Here is a 27,325-nt window from a genome sequence, read left to right as displayed (position 1 = left end):
TTTATTTCAAATCTCAAAAAAGAACAATAATGAAAAGCTGTTTGTTGCTATTTTCTTCTTCTTTTCCTTTACAGTTAGTCATGCCAAGATATAAAAAAAAAGTCCTGAGACTTTGTAAAAAAAGAAGTATATCGAGGAGAAAAAATGATGAAGATAAACACAACTGAACTTCAATTTAGCATATTGTGTTATATATCTATTTGAAAGACCCTGTGTTAGGATATATCTGCACGCATGCACAATTTGTATATAATTATATTTCTTATTAGATGAACGGGTATAATTGCCTTAATATTGCCAATTATTTAAAAAAAAAATGATTAGTAATTCCTCGCTTAAAATATGCATGCCACAATTATTGACACAAAAGTTTGCAACCAAAAATGCTTGAAGTATAAGTCTGCAACCAAAATGTGCTTGAACAAGATATTTTTGTGTATTGAACGTTATCTTCGGATTTGCAAACTAAACCATTTGTACAGCATTAACAGAAGCATATTTTGTTATTGTTAAATGCAGTTCAAAACTTACAAATTCGAATAAAATTAGGAGAAAAAACCGACCAGAACAGTCACATGTCAAATTTCAAAATATCTACATGATCAGTTTAATATCTTCAATAACTTCGTCAAAAACAGAATCTAGGATGCTGAAACCTTAAACCGAGTGTGGCATATATATTGCATTATGGAATAGACATACTAATGAACTTCAAAATAACAAAGAAACCCACTTGCCTGGCAAAAATTCGTCCGCCCGTTTCAAAAAATCACGCCGTGTTCGACATTTTGTCAAGTTTGCAACCAATTCGCTCGCTTGAACCAAGTGTGCAACCACTTCACGTCCTGCCCCTTGTTATAGAACTGCGCTAGCTGTACATATATGAGAATTATACTACTCTAGGTCTAGTTATGTCTACATAATAACATACTATATTCTGTCCCAGGTAAAATACATTCTTAAAATTTATTGTTTTACGTTGCAAATTTATTCTAAAACGACTTTGTGAACTTGTTTGGTTTCGACTCTGCTTTTTGTTTTTATAAAAATATTTAAACGACATCTCCTCCTCATTTTGATGACACGATGCAGGTAGTTCTTATAAAATGCTCATATGGTTTCTGCCTTGAACAAGATCGCCGCAATAGCGTAAAAAGAACTAAACTTTAAATGACATCTGGTGAGCGGTCAAGGACCATCATGGTCCTCTTGTTTAGCTAGTCTGTTGTTTATAATTAATTATTTCAAGACTGGAAGCTGAATGCTTAACTGATATAAATTGATGTAAACCGGTAATTTTTTATGCTTTATACAGGATAGTTGGGAACTTGCAGGAATGGTTCACATGGTTCACTTAGTGAGACGATGCCTCTTTAAACTAAGTGTTTCACGGAAAACTTACATTACAAACTTTCATTCGAGTACAGCACGCCCTATTTTCACCATCCTAGGGCAATACCAAAGTCCATATTATAGCACGGTCCGTGAGATATCGGGAAGACCAGAACGGATCCTTCCAAACTTAATACAGTCATGGACGGAGCGGCTTGCACGTGCAGAGGTACCAGAAGCGAACAGTTCTGTAAACCTGATTGTTGCTCATGCGTTAGGCAAGAAAATGGTCAGTGTGATCTTGCAAATATTACTTTGATATTTTTATGACTTTTATTGATACATATTGGCGAAATTCTTCGATATTTTACTAGTTATATATTTCACCTTTGGTATTGTGGGCAAAAATAATTATTACATAATAAATGAAATCAATATTTAGTAAATAGCCGTATATATGGACTAGCCTTGTGATTTCAAATATTTCTTATATACAGTTAGTTAGCTTGTAACTGATCATTTTTTTCATGATAATCCCGAAAAATGAGTTTCAAACATTTTTAGTTGAAATGTTAAATTAAGCTGGTGCTCGGGACCATGAACGGTAGTCTGCATAAACACTTCAGTAAGTCAAAGCACAGAAGGCGCTGAATTTGTCTGGGTCTCAGAATGTCAGAAAGGTGAAGGTTGTGAGATTATAAAACAATTCGTTTTTGTATAGTGCCACCAATGCTTTCCAGCGTTTTATTGTTGTAAATTGGCTATAAGACTAATTGCAACACTGATATTCAATCCAATGTTTATTTGACTTAAACAATTTGAAAAAATAAATTGCCTTAACTGGGATTTAAACTCCAGACCTCTCGCTTCCTAGGCGAGAACGCCAACCCCTCGGCCACGGTGAATTAACGTGGTAACTGTCTGAAGAAAAGCATATTATTCTAAATTAGGGTTTGTAACGACGCTAACTGTTGATTAACACTTTAAATAATCATGGCGCTTACTTTAAGCATGTATATCTATAAAGAATAAAACAATATTAGAAATCTTCGACCATTCGGGAATTATTTTGCTTGAAAATTAATGCGCCTGTCATGTGACCATATTTACGTAGTGATCTCCCCTGAATTTTTCGGCCTTAGACATATAAAGGGAAGTAACCGCTTCAAAAAACTACTTTCGGCATTTGCAATTAACAGCATTAGAGTCTGAAATTTCGCTACCATTATTTGTTTGGTCTGACGACCCAAACAAATAATAAAACCGTATCGACATTCTTTCCAAGACATTCTTTAAATATTTCCATGTTGAGGTAGAGTGGTGACGAGGTATAGGATCGGACTCCAAATAAGAAGGTCTGGCTCCGAATCCTACCAGTGATGTGATTCTTTTTTCGACTTCTTCGCCATTATATGTTTAAATGTATGAGTACTGCTTAATCCGGTTATGGGATGTTCACTTTCAACTATTGTTCATGAACCTTTTTTTTCAATTATAGGCTCAATTAAACCACGGATTTATATTATTATAATATAAATCCGTGATTAAACCGAATCTGCAACATATTAAATTTTGCCGTTTTAGTCTTTCTTTAGGGATTCTATTTCTCTCTATCCTACAATTCACACTAGTTGGTGATTTTACTGGTTAGACAAACTCAATTACCAAGCCAGACTGTTTAACAGGGTAACGGTAATATATCTGGTGCCTTTCAGATACATGAAGTGGACATGAATATAGTACCTACCGAGGTATCATTAAAGGCAATAGAGGATATGATTAGTGAAAGATTAAAAAGGTAATTACACTAATAAAACGATCACAGTAATAAATATCATAATGACTATTCTGAAGTTATTTACTATTCAATGTTATTATTTCAGCTTTTATCATAGAAATCTGTTTAAAATTTTGTAGACAATTGAAATCTGTTATATATTATATCATTACAAGGTATGTTTATTATCATAGATTTCCGTTGTCATGGTAAAGGAGCTATTTATACAAAAGCTAGAGTCCCCTGATCTCCTCTGATAACTGTTTTGAAGATTTTCTGGAATTTTGTTTTAGCAAGGAATTTAAAACAGTCGGCAGAAATTGGAATTACGCCTCCACTTTTCATGTAGCAGTTCACATAGGCACCTTGGTTTCGGGATAAAAACCCTTTTAAGAGGTTTGTACATGCAACGATTTTTAACGTAGATGTCTCGATAAAACCACTAGTAACATCGGAAAAAGAGGGGTTTAGAGATAAAAATTGTTACATTCAATCAAATTTCAGTTTTACAAACCTTTTAAAAGGGTTATATCCCGAAACCAAGTGCCTATATGGTAGTTCCTATACCATGTGAGTGTAAGATGTATGATTTACTTAACCACTATAGAGGATATATTTGTATTTGTCATGTATTCCATGCATTATGTATGATGAATCATGGTTGAATTTGTTCAGGGTACCAGTCCAGTATATCATAGGAGAATGGGATTTCCACGATATGACGCTCGAGATGAAGGAACCAGTACTTATACCACGACCGGAAACTGAGGTATTTACACTTTTCCGGAAAATGTGTGAAAATGTCAGTTTTTTTTAACGAAACATAAATCATACACTTTTTTCATAAATTTGTCAATTTGTTTAAACAATCCTTAAATCATAAATTACATTAATTAAATGTTCACTATGTACGACTATTAATTGTTTTTAATATTTTGCGTATGAATTCGAATAAATATACCTCTTTTGGCTGTTTTAGGAGCTTGCCGCAATGATAGTTAATCAGTGGCCACTATCACGTGACCAGACTGGGAGATTTCTCGAGATCGGATGTGGAACTGGAGCACTATCTATGTATATTCTTAGACAGCTTCCTAAAGTATGTTCTTAAAACACATGTTGTTTATATCTTTAATTGTTTCGTTAATACCCTCTTGTGCAGTTGTATTGGATTTTTTGGTTGGGTTTTACGTCGCCCCAACACAGTAGTCTAGAGATCATAATGATTTGGCGACTTTCCAGCTTTACTGGTTGATGAAGACCACAGGTGTCTCGACGTGTATTATTTCAGGCACGAACGGGCACCGGAGTAGAACCACCCTTAGAGCTTCCTCACTTATATGGTAATATTATACAATTATTGACTAGTGAGCCATTGAATATGATGTGATATTCACCGGCAGATGACATATTGACCGAGGCGCGAGGCGATAGCCGAGGTCAATATGACTTTCTGCCGGTGAATATCACATCATATTCAATGGCTCACTAGTCAATAATTGTTTTATTATATGAATAGGCTAAGAATTTTAAAAAATCACGAAAAAGTACATCCTTATATACATGTACAAATCTTGCCTCGTTGAAGCGCGGGAAAAAGACGCACGTGTTAGGCGTGCAACGACTACGCGAACGCTGCGCATACAAAAGTAATTCAAGTTTATACTCATCAATACGGTTTAGCCTTTAAGTATAACAGTAAAGTAATGATATTTCAATCGAGAAATATGCCATAAAGAACAAAACGCAACAATTATTTTTTAATTAACACGTATTTAACAGTCTACGATGTATGGTCATTGAATATGAGTCTCAATCTATTTTTAGACTTGGAAAATCCAATTCAGCCAGTTAATATGATACTACACCCAGTGAATATGATTTTATAAACAGTTCTGTTGACTACAGTTTGGACCAATAAGATTGCAGCTATTTTTAGATCATATAATAATATCTAATATAATATAATTTTCTGCGTTTGAACGCAGTGAATTAGAAGATAATTATTTCCCCCTGTTTCGTTGTAATTGTTTGCAATAGGTGGCGCTGTGCAGCGCACGAGTTTCTCGGGTATAATGTACAACGTGTTCATTCAGCGCTAGGACAGCCGACGATAATGAGTGAAGAAAATTCTAACAGTACTTCAGATTTAATCCAACAGCAGTTATTGCAAATAACACAGCAGTTACAAAGGCACAACGACGATGTTAATTCTTTACGTGAAGAAGTACGGGGTAATAATATTTCTGTAGGGAAGGAAGTTAAAAAGTTAAAAGCAGATTTGGACTTTGACTGGAAGAGAAAAGGTAATAAAATTCAGCACTGAATTTAATAACCGTGATATACTAGAACATTTAAATCAATTGGACTGGCTCTTAAAAACAAAAAGTACGAGTACTGCAGCGAAATCCTGCAAGAATCAGTAGACTTAGTCTCTCGCAGACAGAAATTTATTCAAGTCGCTGACCAGTCCGAATTCGGGTGGGATAACTGTTGATTGTTATAACATCAAACCCCTCTCGCTAGTGATTCCGACGATGAAGCAAAGCTCCGAAGGGCTGAAAATCAAGCAGCTAAACGTCGAAAGTCTAAGTCAGCCAAACGTTCTCAGACGACACGCAGGCAACCATCTGCTACGGTTACTGCGCCTTCTATTCCTCCTACTTTTCGCTTCCCAAGCGCAGCAGCATCACCAGCACCATTTCCGATCTCACAAGCACGAAGCACTGGGTTTTTTCGAGGCTCCAGCCCATATCAACAACGATCTACCGACTACGGTTCCTGTTTCATGTGTGGATCTTTCGACCACTTCCGGCGCTCATGCCCTCTTGTCGCAGACAGTTTCAGCAACCAGCTTCAAGCCAATCAAGAAGTAACATTTCGGATACAGTTGATTTAGAAGATGAGTATTTATGTAATGACTCAGAAAATTTAATGACAGATAAAATTAAGTTTTTAAACACAGGATTATTTTGAATATGAGTCTGGTCAGAAAGAAATAATTGTAAGGGGTAGATTAAGACAAAATTAATTTTTTTCGGAAATCGATTACAACAAATAATTTTGTTATTGATACGATTTGCAGGGTTATAAAATTCCTTTTTTCTCTAAACCCGAATCATGGCATTTGCCTAATAATAAGTCTGCTTTAGAAAACAAAGCTTTTGTTATTCAAGCTATTCAGAATTGTTAGACAGGGGCTTGATAGAAATTTGCGAAGAAATACCATTTATTGTAAATCCTTTGACTGTTTCTGTTCGTTCCAATGACAAACGTAGGCTTATTCTAGATTTACGTGCAGTTAACAAGCATTTATGGAAAACAGTATTTTAAATATGATGATATCAAAAATTGCTCTTGAATTTCTCAAAAAAGGTTCATGGATGATAAAATTTGATATTCATTCCGCCTATCATTTTATTGAGATTTTCCCGCCACATACTACATTTTGGGGTTTTCCTGGACACATTTACAAGGCGTTTCAACTTTTTATAAGTTTTAGTTCTCCCTTTTGGCTTATCTACGAGCGCATATGTTTTCAGTAAGGTGTTTCGCCCTTTAATTGTAAAAATGGCGGGCGAGGGCAAAAAAAGACTTTATGTTTTTTGATGATGGTTTCGCTACAGACGAAACCCATGATAAAATAAGCACTGTAGCTGCAGAGATTAAGCAAGATCTGATTTCTTCAGGTTTTGTTCCCAAATTAGAGAAATGTATATGGGCACCTACGCGTATCATGGATTTTTTAGGTTTAAACTTAAATTCTGAATCTGCAGTCTTCGACTTAACCCACTCGACCGACGACCGAGTCGAGTAAATTTGCGGGTGGTCGAGTGAAAATTCCAAGCTGGTAGCCCGTCTGGTCGAGGGCTTTTTTCATATCCAAATTAAGAAAATGTTGGAAATATGCAGAGCTCCAGATAGCAGTGTTTTGGCTTTATGAAAATACAATATATTTCTGCTGATTGAATGGAAAACTGAAAAGTAGTATTGTCAACACTGCTGTAAGTTGAAACGAAAGTAGCAGGAAAAGTGACATCGAGTAAAAAGGGAAGGTAACTCTTGGGAGTTTCTAAAATGAAATTATTGATAAAGTTAAATTTGGTGTTATTTTTGTACAAAATGTATGCAAAAAATACCATTTTGGTTCGGGCTAGTTAAAATGTGTTCGGGCTAGTGAAATTTGTAAGCTGCTAGCCCGACTGGGCTAGTGCTGATAAAAAATTAAGGCGAAGACTGGATAATCTGGTATAATTTCCGTACCGGAAGCGAGAATTTCAAAGTGTTTAAACACACTTGAAATGATCGAAAATGCTATAAAGAAACACAGTCGTGTTTGTGTACGTTTATTAGCTAGTTTCGTAGGCCAAATCATATCAATGTCTATCGTATTCGGAAATATTTCCCTTATCATGACTAAATATATTAGTATGGATATATTAGTTGCTCCTCACTGGAATTATTATGTCCGAGTTTCTCATGAAAGTAGGGAACAATTAGAGTTTTGGCGAAACGAAATACTTAATTTAAGCGCTAGGGACATGTATATTAACCCCTCATACTCTAAAATACATGTAGTATATTCGGACTCAAGTAGTTACGCTTACGGTGGTTACGAAGTAACAACTATTCAAAGCGTTACTTACGGTACTCCCGAGGAAATGCTACTTTCCTCTACTTGGAGAGAATTAACCGTAGTTTTCAGGGTTTTAAAATCTATAGTACATTTGCTTAGAGGCAACCGTATTAAATGGTTTACAGACAATCAAGCAGTCAGTAAAATAATACCAAAAGGGTCGATGGTACGTGATTTACAGCAAGTTGCTGTTAGTATATACAGATTGTTTACAAAATTCGATTTCTACAGATGTAGAATGGATTCCGAGGTCTCAGAATCAGAAAAGCGATTACATATCAAAAATTATCGATTATGATGATTGGGGAATCAATTTCACTGTTTTAAATACTTTACAGTCAAAACGGGGACTATTAGATGTAGACTGGTTCGCCTCTAATCGTAACGCTAATTTGCCAGTATTTTGGTCACATTTTTGGAACGAAACTTGTTCAGGAGTCGATTCTTTTTCAGAAGAATGGTCAGGGAGATTTGGACTTTTTGTACCGCCAATATCTATTGTGATAAAGGTCCTACGTAAAATGAAACAAGAAACAGAGCACAAGGAATTCTTGTTGTTCCCAAATGGTTCTCAGCGCTTTTTGGCCTATTTTATGTCCCGATGGTAGATTTTGTAAAGAAGTAGTAGATTTTATTATCTTACCTCGCGAAAAGCAATATTACACAAAATGTTCGAACGGAAGGGTATTTTTGGCAATCAAGATTTATCTTTCGATATGCTTGCTCTAAAAATTGTTTTCTAGAGTAAACAAGCGCCTAACGTCACGCAGTTACTCAATATCACATTAAATCTAGACCTATGTGAGCATAAATAAGATTTTGAGATGATTAGATTTTTAACAGGCTTAGCAGCCATGAGAATAGTTTTTATACTAAGTAGCAAGGCATAAGAATATTTTGACGAAGCATAGCAGCCATGAGAATTGCTAACGGTTATACTTTAATGAGGCTTAGCAGACATGATAATAGCTTAATGAGGCTCTAAGCAGCTATGAGAATAGTTTAATTAGGCTTAGCAGCCATGATAATAGCTTATAATTAGGCTTAGCGGCCATGAGAATAGCTTAATGAGGCTTAGCAGCCATGAGAATAGCTTAATTAGGATTAGCAGCCATGAGAATAGCTTAATGTGGCTTAGCAGCCATGAGAATAGTTTAATGAGGCTTATAGCAGCCATTAATTTTAAGATTAATTAACTGTGAAATTGTTTCCTTTAAGGCTTAACATACACGACGTTAATTTTTATAAAGTTTAGCATTTTATTGTATTTATCTTACCGTGACATACATATGTTAAGAATATTTTTGTTCGTTTAGTTTTTTGATATTTTTTTTGTAATTAAGACGTTTATACGAGTATATAAATAGAGAGACACTTTCGTCTCTCGAATTATTGTTTTGGTATTTTAAAAACGGTTAATTTGCGTCACTTAAGCATAAGTTTCAGGAGATGTTTTCTAAATTTTATATATAATGAATTTTACACGCAATCAAGTTTTCATGTAATTTAAAAGTATGATTATACATTTATTTTTCCAGAGCCATCGTGACGAGATAGATAGCCTGCCGGAGATCCTGGTGGACAAAGTGACTCTACTGCCGGATATACTCCTCCAGTCTAGAGCTGACAGCACGCGCAAAAACTATACAAATGCTTTCAACAGATGGAGGGTTTGGGCTTTAGCTAACGGTCTTGGTAGTGGGGACATTTTGCCCGCAAGGGATGCTTTATATCTTACGTCATTGATACAAAGTGCTAATTCTTGTAGGCCTATAATAACGGCATTTTACAGCATTAAGTGGTTTCATGACATTAATAACTTTAGTTCTCCAACTAATTCTAAAATTGTTCTTAACATATTAGAGGCAGCTAAACGCATTTTAGCTAAACCTGTTAATAAAAAAGAACCGATTACAGTTGAATTATTACAGTCTATGTATCACAGTTTGTTCGAAGAAGGAAATGTTTTTACACAGAGAACTATTTGTGCATTACTTTTATCGTTCTCCGGTTTTTTAAGGAGTTCGGAACTGTTGAATTCACATTATAATGACGTTGTTTTACATAATACTCATATGGATATTTTCATAGAATCAAGCAAAACTGACCGTTATAGGGACGGTGCTTGGCTTGTTATAGCAAGAACTGGTACAGAGTTGTGCCCAGTTGAAAATTTGGAAAAATATTTTTCATGGGCTAATTTTTCAACTGATTCAAGTTCTTATATTTTCCGTGGTTTAAGTGCAACTTTAATAGGGCATAAACCTAAACTTGTTGATAAACACATTTCTTATTCTACTTTGAGAGATTTGTTTCATAAAGCTTTAGCTCCACATGTCAAAGATGTTTCTAAGTTCTGTTTACATTCCCTGCGCTCAGGCGGAGCTTCAGCCGCAGCTAACCGCGGCATTAAAGACCGAATGTTTAAAAGACACGGTCGTTGGTCTAGTGAAAACGCTAAAGACGGTTATATCAAAGACAATATGGAGGAAAGATTGTTAGTATCTCAAAGTTTAGGTTTATAATAGTATTAATGCTATTAGTTTATGTATATATTGTAAAATTGAATGTCGCAACGTTTAACTTGGCGCAATTAGTTTCTCTTCTTTGCCCCAGTTCTTTGAGGTCAGCCGGCATCCAAAGTCGCTTACAACAAATTAAAAAATTTGAACTGTTTATTTCGTTTTACTTTCATTTGTCACTTTGCAAACAGGTTTGCAATGATCTAGGGGGAAATATAATTTTCTGCGTTTGAACGCAGTGAATTAGAAGATAATTATTTCCCTCCTGTTTCGTTGTAATTGTTTGCAATAGGTGGCGCTGTTGCAGGCGCAACGAAGTTTCTCGGGTATAATTTGTACAACGTGTTCATTCAGCGCTTAGGACAGCCGACGATAATGAGTGAAGAAAATTCTAATTTTAATATCTAGCTAATTGTAAGATATGAAGTTGCGCCAAGTTAATAATATTTTTGTATTACATATGTTTATGTTGTTAATGCTGTTGGAAATGAAGAGGATAACGCTTGTCTTGTATTCTATAAATGTTTGTACTTTTAGTAAAAGTATTGTGAAACAGTCGGCATCCAAAGTCGCTTACAACAAATTAAACAATTTGAACTGTTATGTTCGTTTCTTTCATTTTGTCACTTTGCAAACAGTTTGCAATGATCTAGGGGGACTGTATGTACATGTTTGTTATAGTGTTTATAGATAATAAAAATGTCATGATTATCCAGAAAATAACGACGTTACAAACGTGCAGTATATTTTTAGTAAAATGCACGTGTATGATGTTTCTTCTTTTGACAATGGTTTGAATAGGAATACATATAATGTACAGTTGTTAGATATATCTTCATTGTACAAATATTAAAAGCCATTGAGCATTGACGTGTATTTTTAGCACCTTTAATTACAGGTCACGTGTACAGCTGTGGATAAGAATGAAACTGCCTGTGAGCTGACGTTAAGAAATGCTTCACGGTACAATCTACAACATAGAATACACGTGATTCACGGGGATATACGAGCAGGTATTGTTAAATTAATGAAGCCGAATATTACGTTTTTAAATATATCTCAGACAGTAACATTTTTAGCTCTACAATTCAAAGAATAAGGAGAGCTATCCTAGTCCCCGGTGCGTCGGAGTAACCACTTATTCACTTGTTATACAATGTATATACCCCATTACTATCAAGCATTGAGAATAGCCGAGCTTTTGTTTTGTTTCAGACAGTACTTTGTTTGAGTTATCACAAGATGGACCATATCACGTGATTGTGAGCAATCCACCATATATAACAGCAGACGAGATGGAAGATCTGGAATCGGAAGTAGCTGAGTCAGTTTCTTATTGTCTATTTCTGATTGATGCAACTAAATGATACCCGTTATAACAATAATGTAGAATAGCTTATTGTGATGTAAATACTAAATAAGATAAAATGTATTTTTAAATCATTTATTGTAGATTTCAGGTCCATCTTAAAGGAACTTCAATGAGGTCGAAAAGCATAAAAATATAAAATTTGAAATTCTTACATTATAAATTATATCAGCTGGGGCACTTAAAACACAAAGATATGAAAAAGAAAACAAAGAAATAAACTTGAAAATGACTTGAAAAAAATCGTATTATAATGCTATTCCTAGCTTGATTTGAGTGCATCACCTTTCAATTTAGGTCATCTTTTACAATTAGAGTAATTACTTTGGAAAAACGGAGTGACCGGATAGTCCGAAAATGACCACACAAGTTATAAGTCTAGACCTATGAAAAATTATTTCCTGTTCCACCATGTCAAAAAAAAGGTGGAGGCCCTTCAATGAAGGTCCAAAGTGAATGGTTATATTTTTTTACGTATTAAAGAAAAAGTCATTCGTTCTCAATACGTCTACCGATTTGGCTAGTATTATTTCCCTTGGTTATGAAGACACAAGCTTTCAAGAAAGAAGTTGTCTTCTTTCACACCGTTTTGATTTCTTACATATTATGTACTGATGAACCACACTTGTACATGTAGAAAACTGTTTCATTGATAAATGCATGCAAATTTATTTTCAGTTATGAAGATCATGACGCTTTGTATGGTGGAACTGATGGTCTAGATCTAGTAAGGAAAATTCTGACAGAATCTGGAAAGCTTCTGAAAGATAAACAAAGGTTTGCTTCTTTGTCCGTCAACAATAATATATATAGATACAGTTTTGAAACAAACACAAAATTTTCTTCAAATTTTCTACAATTTCATTAACTAAATAAATTAGTCATTTGATAGTACAATTACTAATACCAGTCGACTGTTTGTCTATGATAATGTGAGAATGACATTTCATTTTATAGCTACACAAAAATTCTACTGAAAAGGTAAAACATGACGTAAAAGAATCGAATGTTACAGTAGATTTGCATATATATTTTAAGACTAATGGACTTGTGTATAAATTAGAACCAGAAGATAAGATTATTTTAAAATCTGTCTTCTATCAAACGAAAATAAAGCATTTTCTCAGCATTTTTTTATTTTCTTACAGTTATGTTTGGTTAGAAGTAGGTCTTGGACATCCAGAGAAAATACGAAGAATTGTGGAACTGCAACCGAAGTTCATGTTGTCATATAAAGAAACTTTGAAGGATTTTACCGGAAGGTAATAGTTTTGTGCATGTACATCGATTTCTTATTCATTATGAAAAGTTATCTTGGGCGTCTGTGGCCAAATTATAAAAGTCGTTGATTTCAAATCACTTGCCCCTCACTGCTTTGGGTTCGAATCCTGCCATAGGTCTTGGATTTTTTTCATGTGAGGTAGCTATCCAGGAAGCTTGCGAAACGTCGGTGGTTCTACTCAATCGCCCGCTCGTTTCTTAAATAATACATAGATGGGGCCCCGGAGGTCCACCAGTAAAACTGGAATTTCGCCATAAAATCTTGCCTTTACAGTGCCGATGTGTAGTCCAACCAAGTAAATAAATGTTATAGATACATGAATGCAATTTTGCTTATAATGCTGCAAATCTTTGCAGTATTTAATGTAGTATATACATGATTACCGGGCAAATGTATTGTGCTCTAAATTATCTCAGAAATTAGCTGTGAAAAGATGAAAAAACTGTTGACAGGGAGGTCAGCCGTTGTCGGTAGACTGAAATGACTATAATGTTCATACATACTTGAATATTAAATTTGTGACATTCATTTTCATTTTCAGAGGCAGGTTTTGCAAGTTGCAGTTAAATACAATGTAAGTGAGAAAGGCACACATCAGATTAAGATATGGACGTTTACCTGTGATACATAGAAACACATAACAGTCGGGTTGGTCTGTGCATACTAGGGGAAAATGCGTATTTTTCTGTAGAGAAATACCCTTGATATAACCGCAGGACATGATATTTTGACCTGAATGGCATGACTAATATAACCTTAAAGTTTCCCTAGGATAAAGTGCCGGTTATCATGATACAGGACCAATTTTGAAACATTATCAGTTATCATAGTACGGTGTGGGTTATCACGATACAGTGTCGGTTATTACGATACATTGTCAGTTATCAGGATACAGTGTCAGTTATCAGGATACAGTGTCAGTTATCAGGATACAGTGTCAGTTATCATGATACAGTGTCAGTTATCAGGATACAGTGTCAGTTATCATGATACAGTGTCGGTTATTACGATACATTGTCAGTTATCAGGATACAGTGTCAGTTATCAGGATACAGTGTCAGTTATCATGATACAGTGTCAGTTATCATGATACAGTGTCAGTTATCATGATACAGTGTCGGTTATCACGTAACAGACAGTGTCAGTTATCACGATACAGTGTTGGTTATTACGATACATTGTCAGTTATCAGGATACAGTGTCAGTTATCATGATACAGTGTCGGTTATCACGATACAGTGTCGGTTATCACGATACAGTGTCAGTTATCACGATACAGTGTTGGTTATCATGATACAGTGTCAGTTATCACGATACAGTGTCAGTTATCACGATACAGTGTCGGTTATCACGATACAGTGTCGGTTATCACGATACAGTGTCGGTTATCATGATACAGTGTTGGTTATTACGATACAGTGTCAGTTATCATGATACATGTCAGTTATCAGGATACAGTGTCAGTTATCATGATACAGTGTCGGTTATCACGATACAGTGTCAGTTATCACGATACAGTGTTGGTTATTACGATACAGTGCCAATTATCATGATACAGTGTCAGTTATCATGATACAGTGTCGGTTATCACGATACAGTGTCAGTTATCACGATATACAGTGTCAGTTATCACGATACAGTGGCAGTTATCACGATACAGTGTCAGTTATCACGATACAGTGTCAGTTATAACAGTACGTTCGGCGTCAGGTATCACTATGTGGTGCTAATCATCATGAATCTGTACTTAATAGTGGATTCTTTATCTATTATTTAGTAATAAATAATTGATAAACACCGGAAGTATATGAAATATTTTAATTTATAAATAGCATTTCAAAATAGTATACAAAATAACTGTATATAGTATACAAACTATGTTTTTTAAATGAAATTGTGTATACAAAATGTATGTCATTTCTCCTCGCCCACGTAACATTTTAAATTCATCATTTTTCCAGTCATGTTATCAATACAGCTTAGCACTAAAATGTTCAAGAATAGCTCGGTAAAACATAGAAATAAAAGTTACAAAAGTAAATATGTTAAATCTTTCAGTTAAATTCTTTAGTTCGTGTGAAAATCCTTTCAAGATATGCATGTGGATGTTGTTGTTACTTCTAACACGTCATTAATGAACCTTTCTAACCTAAATGATGTTGAACCAAGCATATTTTGAGTTTTTCCTGATACAATGTTGACAGTTAGTTAATTATCAAGTTATCAAACAAACATTATTATATACAAAGATACATTTTCATTATTTATATATTATGTAGATCTCAAATAATATTCAAATATAAACATAGAAGATACAAGAATATTGGTCATACATAAAAAAACATAGCAATCCTTAGATCTTAAAACCAGGGTCATTGAAATAAATTTGAATAAATTAAAACAATCAGCTTGAACCATTTTTTAAATTACAAAACACATGTATCATAATTTTGTTTTGTTTTGAAACAGCTTTGTCTAGTGTTTCTGAAATCTAGCATATATAGTGGTCATCATTGATATACATATATATTTGTATATTACAGCGCAAGATAATGTATAAATAATTTTATATTAAATACAAAAATGTATGTGATTCTGTGGCTATCTTATTGTTAACTACCTGAAAAATGCCAAACTTTATTACAGTTTTATCACGCAGGAGTTGTTGGTGTTCAGTGTTATCATTACGCATTTGTCATATATCCATTTCAGTCGTATTTGTCATATAAAATGGCCAATGGAACGATGTTACCATGTCTCAGAATTCTCAGAATTGTTTGGCTTTAATATATTGTGATGCAAATAACCTCATTTCCTCAGTTACACTTCATACAGACTTATATTAAACTTATCTCATATTATGCTCGCCACAGACTCGTTTCTTAAACCTTTACTAGACTTCATAAATATAAGTCTATATGTAATGTCACGCATGTAAGATATGGATAATATTAAACGTTATGATTGTCCAATTAAAATCAACGTTACAAACGCGCACTTTTATAAGTATATACATTACAGTAACATATTTATACGATAAACATAATACATGTATAACATACGAACGGTTAAAATCATAAGACTAGAATATACACACTAACTAACATGCATTAATAAATTAGCACCGTTACAATATGGCGGGAAATCTCTTCATATACACACGTGCTACAAGTTCCGTTTAAGATTCATTATTGTTGAACAAATATTATGTTTTCTCGGTGTCAAACAACAAAGCACTTTTTCCATATTTTACAACGAAAACATTTGTCGTCTGGAAGCGATCACGTGACGATGGTCTCTAGCGAGAACGAGGCTTTGGTCTCTGGCAACAACTACGGATGGAATTCTGTTTGAAGGTGCGATGACTTCTCGATAAGGTGGTGGTCTTATGATATACCCATTGATAGCTGCGCGAGAACCCGTGTGGTCTGCTCGTAAAATCTGAGCACTTGTTTGCGGGGAAGAGTTCAAATATGCCCCGGACGCTAACTGGCGCGTATTTATATGTCTGTGTTCATTATGGTTATTTATAGTTTGCTGAAAATTCTCAGTTCTGACTGATCGGTTTCCTGTATTTGTCCCATCAGGAGGTCTTTCTGCAATAGTTCTATTTAGCACGGGTGTATCGGTAACTGGTGAATCCGAGCCTGGAACCAGGTCGACCGTGTCACGTGTCTGTGGTGATGAATTTCCGTTTCTCCCAGCATCCACTCGTATTCGAAACACATTACTGTCAACATTCTCCGGAACATGTTCCCTGCAAAATAACAAAAATCATTGTTTATGTATGCAAACATTTGTTTAAAAATTTAATTGTTAAAGAGTTAAAGATAGATTTATTTCACTATAACATGTATGACAAACACGGCAAAATATTAAATCATGTTGATCAAACAATGTATACAATACTAAGATTGATATAAAATGATAAAAAAAAATAACGGGAAAACAAAATGATGCTATTTATAGAAATTATCTTTGACTTTTAACTACAAGACTACGCCTAGAAGTAGTGTATCTTATACTGTCCTGGAAAACATAACCAGACACAGATAGAAATGAGTTTTTCGTAAATTGTGTACTGCATTCATGAACTGAGCTAACGGGCATGGAAATTTTTTGTAAGATATTTAGATGAAAGTCAGAATGGGGTTACACGACTTACCGGAATCGGCCGAATTACCGGAATCGACCGGAATCGGCATTTTGTTAACATGACATATAATTTGGTTGACTCGACCAAAAAGGCATTTACTTTTAACTTGATAAATAATTTTTTTTACACAATGTAACCAAGGGTGCAATATCAAGACCAATTTAGAATGACCTGTAACTTGTGTCGTAAGTATTTGTCAGACCATTTTACCAGGCAGATGATGCATAATCAAAATGACACTGCATGTCTCGTTATAACTAAATTATAATTATAACTAAATTTTGGCTGAAATATAGAACCAGCATGATAGACTGCTAATTCTATGAATCTAAACAACCAAAGCACGAACAAACCATTTGAGACACTCGCAACTCTTGAGTAGCAACAAGTTTTTGGTAACATCAACATATAAGTGTTGTTTTTGATTTAATGAAATGTAATTTGATATATATTATTAATGTAAACAATGTAATTAACTTACAGATAATCGAAATGCTCGAATGGATACTTCTTCTTCGCCAGGATGATTCGTCCTAGTAGTGATAGTAAGGAAATGAGCAGTACCCCACCCACACACCATACAATGATGGTCAACGTCTCTACTCCACCCTCCTCCAGTATAACCACCTCCGTCGTGTTACCTATAACTTTAATAGTAGGAACAGCGCTCACTGAAAATAAAATAAAAATCACAAATTTAATTATATTTACTTTCCCTTTTTTAATATCTTGTTAAGTCATTTTGAACGTCAAAAATTTAATATCTTGTTAAGTCATTTTGAAAGTCAAGTATTTTTTCACTAATTGGATGTTTCCTTCTACATTAACCATTTTAAAATAATTTGATATATTGCTGAAGTCCTTCACACTTTTTGTTTCTTTTCCGCATTACATTCCGTGCTGTGTCACCTTAATTGTTAGCAAACTTTATATAAATTTGAAATCTATCGGTATTAGTTTCAAATATATCGGTAATAGTATCATATCTATCTACAATAACATTAAAGCTATCTGTAATTGATACAAATCTATCTGTTATAGTAACAAATCTATATGTAATCAATACAAATCTATCTGTAATATTACCACATCTATCTGTAATATTATCAAATCTGTTGTAATTGTTTCAAATCTATTTGTGATAACGTGGGTGAAACCTTGCGTCGGTTAATTTACATATTATACGAAAATATATATTTCGGCTGCAATTTACACATGTTAAAAAAATTATGATAAATTTTGCCTTACAGTAAATATCTGACATAATATTTGATTAGTTTTCTCAGTATGCTAGTATATAATCTTTTAAGGATTCAAAGATGTCTGAACATTTATATACCAATACAAACATGTTTCACGGGAGAGTTTGATCGGTTAGTGACAGATGTTCTCGTGTCGTTAGTACTAAACCGGCAGATCATTGGCCGTCGTAACGCAGCAGTTTATTTTTCGGCGATGGTCAATGAACGAGCTTTAACTTCCCGCAATGCATTTGTATTGTTGCAACTTAAATTACATATATTATGTACTTTATGTACGGTGCCGGATGGTATTTATATGGTCAAAAAAGAGATTCTCTATATACGTATACCTATATTTAATATCCATTATATTTTTATTTGGTCAGTATTTGTTGACGGAGGTCGGTGATTTCGTTTAACCAGAGCATTGTTTTTTTTCTATGAATACAACACTGTTACAGTATGGCCGTTCCTTGCGGTCGTCAATTTAAGTGCATACTTTGTTCTGTTCTGTTAATATCATTGCAGAATATCATATATTTACTGAAAGGTTTGTAATGTATGTGTTTTTTTCTGAATAAAGTGTATGTCATGCTCTGTAATATTTACGTCAAATTAATTGATCGGGTACACTGCACAAAATTAATTGGTCATATAATTTGGGTAATATCATAATCGCAACTTTTCGGCCATTTCCGTCAATCTTCGGATAATTAATGATAAATGATTATGGGTAATCGACGGGGTTTTCCGAATGATCATATCTATTCTGTTGTAGAAATTGTAACAGCATAATCTATTAGTTTAAACATATTTTATTTCTCAGAATATATATACATGTTACAATTTACAATATACAGAGAGCAATTAAAATATTCTAAAAAAATCGATTATCTAGAATGAAAGACAACGTGTCTTATAAAATTTCCTCCTAATAATCTATTAAGTATTAAGTCTTTTTATTGTACTTGTAATTGTTTGTTACATATGTTTTGATAAGTTCTTGTTGTTTTATATTCATATGAAATTGTGTTTTTAATGAATAGAATAATTGAATTGAATAGAAGATAAAACATGGACATATCATACCAGGAAACAAAGTTTGAGTTAGGGTCAAATTCTTGCAGGATATTTACATCAATAAGTGAAACAGAAAATTAGATGATACATTTTGAGTCAATTTAACATTTCCGAATCAAATAAATACAAATTACCATGTTGTAATGTGCCTTAGAACATTGACCTCTCAATATATAATTAGTTTAAACTTTGATGTAAAGATTTTTATGTAAATTTAACAACACTTTATGCAATTGAGAGAAGTAAATAAGGCACGGGTAATAGGGACACATTATATATGAAAGCACCTGTGGTGATTTGAGGTCATTCCACCTAACCACAACGCCCGCGGACCAATTACTGAGGTCTTAATAAATATGGGTATTTAACTTTGATTTTAGGGTATAAATGATTATTTCGATTTATTGAATGTAATAAAAGACGGTGTAGGCGAAATGGCGGTATTGTCCAGTTTTTGTTGAATGTTGTACGTTATTTGAAGCGAGTTTTGTTTGTTTGTTTCATTCGAGTCGTACTAGAAGGTAAAGGGAGTAGGTGTTTAAATAGTGCATTTTAAAGCAAATGATGATTATATGTTAGATTCTTACACCTGTTTTGATCTGGTTTTTTTTCCTACATTTGCATAATATGTTATATAGATGACAACAACAACAACAACCAACCAACCATCCAACCAACCAATCAATCAACAAAAAACCCACACCAACTTCAGCCTTTAAGAATAATATAGGCAAAATTATGACATGTACTTATTTCGTAGTTAAATTTGGGGAAAAAACATAGTTGATTTACAGTATTTGTATGTTTCTGAATCAATTAAATTATAAAGTAGTTGCATAGTATTATAGGGAACGTTTTTATTCTGTTTTCGTAATGATAACCGATGGTCAAGTACAATTCATATATGCTTTAAATATTCACTGATATTATCAGATATAAGAATAAAATTAAGAAAGCTATGAGACCGTGCTTTTTTTTGGAAATTTTATGACACCAATTGTTGCGTACACTACGATACTTTCAGATAAAATAGAAGACTTTTTTTTTCTGCAAAATACTGGTAAAAAGAGTCCTATTAATAGTAAAAAGGTAAACAAAGGATTAATCATGAGACAGTAATGAAATAAGTTGAATAAAAATATCAAATACTTGTCTGCAATGTCGTCAGGATGGTACAGTTACGTTGCGTAATTAACTGCCCATAAAAATAATAATGACGTGCAATTCTTCATTTCTCAATGACACTGAGCCACGGGCAATAGGCAAAACATACAAAACTTTATACATATTTAATACCCGTTCAAAATTCCTCGAAGTCATAAGTTAAATTAATGACCTTTGACTTGTTAATTTATTACCTGTCATAATATAAAATCATTTTTCAATCAGGCTCGCGTCGACAAGATGACGTAAGACTATCACAGGCGTAAGTATTTATAAAATGTATTACTAAGCCGAGCGTAATGCTTACGGGGGAAAGCTGAACAGTTATTAAATATGAAATTGGAAAACGATGTTTTCTAAAAAAAATACAAGTACAGCAAAAATAATAATATCAAATCATTATATACAGTCATGTTCATCACCATTACGAGGTCACTTAACCATGCCCAATTAAACTATTACATGAAAATATACAGTGGCTTGGTTTCAGTTCTTTTATGTTTTTGTAGTAATTAAAAAAAGGTTATTAAACAAATGTTTATTTTTATTTTTTATATTCATCATAGCGGCACAAAAACTCCTATTTTTAATTTCGATAGTGGTATGGGGGATCATTTTTGCAATGTCAGCAAAATTTTATTGATATTATATTTACGTAATAAGTGCTCTTGCGAAAAATAGCGTTCCTTCTTTACGTAGCTAATATTATGTTTTCATTTTGTTTCATAAATAAAACATGATAATGAGATCTTAGATACGGCGAGATCTTATTAGTTAGAGTAAAATATTAACATAGTTTTTTATTAGCCTTGAGCACACACCGAGCGTTAGTGGTATATGGTTAGACACGTTGATTATCTTAAATTTCATAACGGGAAAAAAAACATGTAAATTAATGAAGGAAATTATTAGATACACATTTATTAGTCCCCTAAGGGCTCTCGTAATACGACGTAAGAAGAAAAAACGAGCGTCGCCGCTAGGGACACTGAATCGCTGACAATTCATTAAGTTTCCAGTTAATAAAGTAACATTTTGGCCTTAAGTTCATGAGACGAGGATAAACTAGAATAAAAAAGAAACACGAAAAGAAGATGTTCATTTTGTTCATCAGGTCCCGTTAAGGCTCAACCAGGCTTTAATTATTACTAGATTTCGTTGTAAATTATGTTAGCTAGGGTGTTGAGTTTTCCTTGTACATCTGTTTGACTCCCCCAATTACATACCTTTAATGACAATTGCGACGTCCATGCCTGGTACTACATTTTGTAACACATTAACCAGAATGTATCAATGCGCTTATAATGAATATTATTTGCTTATTACAAAATATAATATGCATTAGATTACATATATAATAATTTTAATGTTAATATTTTAAACTCTTAGTCCGCTGGTGACGTCATATTCTGCATATGCTTCCGGTGCAGACGACACACTCATGTCGTCTGATCATGGTCTGCACTGTTCGCTATTCAGTCTATATGTATTTTTTTTTTATTTTTCCCTAAAGACGATTAATGTCCAGATTGAAAGATGGACAAGTCCATTTAAGATATTTAACATGGTCAGGGTTAAGTCGATTCTAAACATGATTGTCGTCTGTTACAAATAATTATGTAATTAAAAATATTCATTTACTAACATTATTTTTTTCATACGAATCATTTACGATAATTACATATAAAAATATACGATAACCGCAAAAGGAATACTTACTCTAGAATAATAAATTCCTATCGAAAGTGCAAACATAAATGGATAGTTCTAAACTCGTTGAGCTTTAACGACATGTGTTATAGTGAACTTTCAATTTTATTGTTCCATAAAACAGAATATACATCTATATAAATATATCTCACTCGTATTGTTACATATCAAATAACTCCTATATAGAGACCATGTGTTGTTTATCGATTCATTCCCTCCATTTTTAGTGACAAAACCTCATGTTAGGTTACCTAGGAAACTAAAATCCGCATGTATACAGTGTATTGGTAAATATGACATTCGAGCTAAGAATCTATCATATCTTATAAAGAAATGAGTGAATGAGCGGAGCATATTTGTAATCTGATTATTGACGGCAAAGTGCGACATGTTGCTAGATGTGGATTTGAATTCTTACTTACGGAACTACTAGTAGTAACTGCGAGTAACTTGATCCCTCCGAGCAAGCTGCGAATTATTTATGTTCTGAAAGTCATGGTTACATATTTTGGCATTTCCATTTATATGAAATCAAAAATAGCGTTCTTCTTTCTCGCTATAGTCTTAATAGTTATTAATGTACTGATTTACTTCTTGTCCTAATAGTGATGCCGTAGACATAATTCAGCCATATATGTTTTAATAATCCATTTGTAAATTCTTTTCTAATAAGTTTGATTCGATGTGTATTATATTTAAAGCAGTGTAAATGATGGTCGTGGCAGGTTTTTATTTAGTAAGAAAACCAAAGACTCTGTGATTTTGATTGACGATCTTTTTATAATTATAAGATAATCCAGATCTAAAAGCAGATATGTAACAAAAAAAATAAAAGAGGGTAATTTGGTTGTTTGAATTACTTTAATTTCGTCTGTACTTTATGCAAATTATTTATCTATTTATCTGAGAAAATAAAAACAAAAACGTGCGCTTAGGTCCCCCCACTATGCTGAGCGATGGACAAATTATATACAGTCTAGTTTTGTTGAAATCGACTTCAAATCTCATTTGAACCAACTTACGAGCCTTAAAGGACATTTGCATTTTTGTGTCTATTTTTTAAAACATCTGTTGTATTTTATTTACATTTTATAAGAAATAAAAAAATGATAAGAAAGCATGTCATGTCCGAAATCAACTTAAAATTGTATCTTTTTGTGCGTAAGGTCACAATAACTAAGTACAAATTTGTTGACATATGTTTAAATGAATTTTATATTGTTTGATATATAAAACATTGTATTTATTTTAGCGAAGTTGTAAAGTATTAAACGCTCGTTTGATGTGAGAGAAGGAGAGAGAAGGATATATTTACAATAGTATCCTGTCATATTGACATATTGTAAAACTTGTCCCGATAAAATGATATTAAAGAACAAAGAAAACTGTACAAAAAAATCTTCGCATCAAAATACTATATATAACTGGTAAAACACAAAAAAGCAAAAATAGTGTTTTTACGGGATTTCTCTTTTTTCATATTTGTAAGATAAGTTTTTGTTAAAAAGTTTATTTTGCTCAATATAAACGGTACAAGTCAGCCCGGCCCCAAGTCAACCCGGCCCCAAGTCAGCCCGTCCCCAAATTGGTCAACCCGGCCCCAAACCAATGTTATTTCTGGTCAACCCGGCTCCATTATTTTATTATTTATTTTGCTTAAAAATATAAACACTTATATTTTACAAAGTAATTATTATTTATTACTTTTTCTTGATACGATGTTTTATAATAATAAAATGATTTTACATGCAAAATATCGTTAAATTTTGTCCATAAATAAAAAAGTTATAAGTTATATTCGAATTACGTTCTATAAAAGTCATATCCGTAGCGAACAGAAGATACCGAATATGACTTATATTTTATAAATTGATTATTTTTTTTATTAACTTTTCTTGATTAATAATAAAATGATTTTACATGCAATATATCGTTAAATTTGGTTTATAAATAAAAAAATAAGTAATGTAGGTGAGGAACACACGTTCAATACCAGGTCAAGTTTTAAAAGTTTTTATTGGCTACTAGTTTCGAGTAATACAATACTCTTCATCAGGCTTAAATAAAAAAGTTATAAGTTATATTTGTTTTTTTTTATATATATATATATATAAAATCAAGAAGATATCAAAGATATCAAATATCATTATATGACTTATATTTTATAAAGTAAGTGGGTTTTTTTGTCTGGATTACAGTGAAATAACATGCAAATAATCGTTAAATTTGGTACAATTAATAATAAATCATTTTTATTCCATCATACAACAAGATGACTTAAATAATTTTCTTTGAAAATATATATTTTTTGGCCGGAATAACCGATTTTGGGGCCGGATTGACCAATTTTGGGGCCGGGTTGACCAATTTTGAGGCCGGGTTGACTTGGGGCCGGGTTAACTTGGGGCCGGGTTGACTGTAATTCAATATAAATACAGTCATCATCTAACTATTAATACTGCGACCCCCCCCCCCCCTCCCCCTCCACAACACCAGTTAACATTTTGTAGAATGTCAAATATTTACCCTTTAGAATCAATTTCTACTAAATGATAATGATAGAAATGATAGAAAAGAAAAGAAAAATTCAAGCATCATAGAACATACGTGTAGAATAGAATGATAACTTTTGATAATTATAGAATTTGACATTTTAAAATGTTTTCAAATTTTAACATGTTTAGATGTTGGAACCAACAGTGCGATATTCCTCGAGACATTTTCATCATATTAAGATTGTCGTCTGCTACGTTTTCTAAGAGATATCGTCGTGACGTTGACAATGTTTACAAACACGTGAGATTAGTTGAACATAACAGAACTGAAACAATTTCGAGATGTGATAGTATTGTATTAAATGATACAACTTTTGTTGAAACAATCCGAAAGTCAAATATACTTTGATAGATAACATAGATAAGACAGATTGCGAGCATTACCGGGGTCATCCGGTGCACAAAATTTCTAAAATGACTAATTTATCTGCGGATGAATACCATTTGCATGTTAAAAAGTTGAATTCTGCTGAAAACGGTGCTAGGGGGCGTGGATCGTAACATGCACTTTTCATTGCCGTCCATGAAGAGATTCAATTAAATCGATCTGATCTTGTAACATTTTTAATTTTGCGGTGTTGGACGTTCTTTAAGGATTCTAGCTGTTTTTTACTCTATTTTATTCATTAAGGAGATTTTCTGACCGGCATTTTATTTTCAGTAATTTCCAAAACTGTCTTTGAAACAATATACAAGAAAAGGAACTGGCTCAAATCTGAAATTCCCTCGAGCATAAACGGGCGTTTATAATCGTCAAAATTTCATTATTTTATTTTTTTTTAATCCGACACCCACACTTACAGGTCTTTTCGTTTTGAAATCCAGATATATCACTTTTGTTTATACATCAACGCAATATTTAAAATCAATCTTCGATTTAATTAATCTGATGCAATTTTAAGTAAGTTATTATATTCATCAATAAATATAATATATACGACTTTTGTTCGCTTCTAAATTAAAAAAAAAAGAAAGAAATGTATGAAAGTTCAATAAATGTCTCATATTAAATGTAATACTCTGCAACAAGAGTCAACGCAGTTAATTCGCAATATGTCGTTTGTGTCGATGAAAATATCAACAATTATTATATAAAATAAAACAAAATCACCAACGTATATAAGTTTATAATTTTATATACATGTTTTCTAATTAATTTGCATTTCTCACAATAATTCAAGGATTCTGGCTATGATATTTTATAAACATATATTTATTTATACAATACCTGTCGCAGATATATCCATATTCCACTTCTAACTCCACTTAATTATTCTTTACCGTTATTTCTTACTTCCGTGTTGGGAAGATGCGGAAATGTTTAAAAAAATGTTACAGACGACACTACAACATGTCGCTCAAACGCTTGTTAAATTTCAAATGAGTAAAGTTGCAAGCGCTTGAAGTATATAGATGTTTAAGCGCGTGGTCAAATTAAGAGGAGATAGCCGCAGGTTATTGTTTATGTTTATTGTGTCGTACTATCTAATAAAGCCAATTATTAAACATATTAGAAGCGCACTGCCTTCTTATGTACTGTAATTAGTTTTTCACACTTTAAATTGAGTAGATACTTAATAAAAAAGAAACAAAATTTAAGATGTGCGAAAATTCTACTATAAAAATAAACGCCGGCCTCTTTTGTATGACTTTGATATTTTAAGATTTGCAGTTAAAGCACGACACCTGCTGGGCAGTCGTTTCCACGGTCACTGATGAAACCGTATGTCATTTCCACGGTCACGAATGAAATTTCAACTTTAAACGTCGGCCTATTGTGTATTTCTTTGATATTTTAAGTGAAACCGCCACTCAGCGGGGTGCCATTTCCACGGTAGATTCAGCGGGAAGTCATTTCCATGGTCACGAATGAAGCCGAGATTCCGCGGGAGAGCCGGCAACTATAAGTATATATCAATTCAAGCACACTCGCAAATGACTGCACCTACGAATCAGGGACATGACTTGTGCCACCAGGACATTTGCATCATTGGACATGCTTACTGTATGTCAAATGCTGTCATAGGCCAGGTATATATATACGTACCTGCTTAGGCTTGTGTTTCAACAGTCAAAAGTGCGGGGCTATCTGTTACTTTTAGCACATGAAGGATGACTTTTATCAGCATGAAATATCATGTGGTAATATTGTAATCTTAGCATAAATTCGATCATCCGTGTCTTGTTTTTTTTTAGGTTTTGAGTGTAATTTAATAACTAGGGAAATTCTGGCTGTATAGGAAGTAAGAATACATAATTATGTAGACAACAAATTATCATTGCGAATAGTTTTGTAAAAGCAGGCCTGTTGGAACTATTTGCAAATGCGTATAATGAGCTTAGGTTTCGGCAGGATGCCTGGCACGTAACGACAAACAGATGATCTCGCAAAAAAAGAAGAAGCAACACACGAATAACATGGTTTAGAGATAAATCGCTAGGTACAAAAAGCAATAAAAAAAAATACATTGATAATAAAATAAATGCATTATTATTTAGAC

The 27,325-nt window shown here is 33.3% G+C and overlaps 2 protein-coding genes across 2 annotated transcripts; one reads left to right on the top strand and one right to left on the bottom strand.

Annotated features, from left to right (window-relative positions):
- The first annotated feature begins 1,304 nt into the window (after positions 1-1,304).
- On the top strand, positions 1,305-13,768 carry LOC132755438 (MTRF1L release factor glutamine methyltransferase-like). The gene is made up of 8 exons (XM_060746300.1): positions 1,305-1,621; positions 3,048-3,130; positions 3,785-3,878; positions 4,089-4,208; positions 11,166-11,333; positions 12,274-12,413; positions 12,785-12,898; positions 13,460-13,768. Exons 1-8 carry the CDS (start codon positions 1,337-1,339, stop codon positions 13,494-13,496), a joined length of 1,041 nt encoding a protein of 346 aa, XP_060602283.1. The 5' UTR covers positions 1,305-1,336; the 3' UTR covers positions 13,497-13,768.
- Positions 13,769-14,478: 710 nt separating this feature from the next.
- Positions 14,479-26,205, bottom strand: LOC132755448 (uncharacterized). Its single transcript, XM_060746317.1, has 3 exons — positions 26,053-26,205; positions 17,556-17,745; positions 14,479-16,675 (listed from the first exon to the last, which is right to left on the bottom strand). Exons 1-3 carry the CDS (start codon positions 26,069-26,071, stop codon positions 16,168-16,170), a joined length of 717 nt encoding a protein of 238 aa, XP_060602300.1. The 5' UTR covers positions 26,072-26,205; the 3' UTR covers positions 14,479-16,167.
- Between the last annotated feature and the right edge of the window lie 1,120 nt (positions 26,206-27,325).

Source organism: Ruditapes philippinarum, unplaced genomic scaffold (genome assembly GCF_026571515.1).
Source record: "Ruditapes philippinarum isolate M1 unplaced genomic scaffold, ASM2657151v2 ctg1397_1_1_1_1, whole genome shotgun sequence".
NCBI classification, from domain to species: domain Eukaryota; kingdom Metazoa; phylum Mollusca; class Bivalvia; order Venerida; family Veneridae; genus Ruditapes; species Ruditapes philippinarum.
Note: the sequence above shows the minus strand (reverse complement) of the source record. Positions and strands in the feature narration are given on the sequence as shown.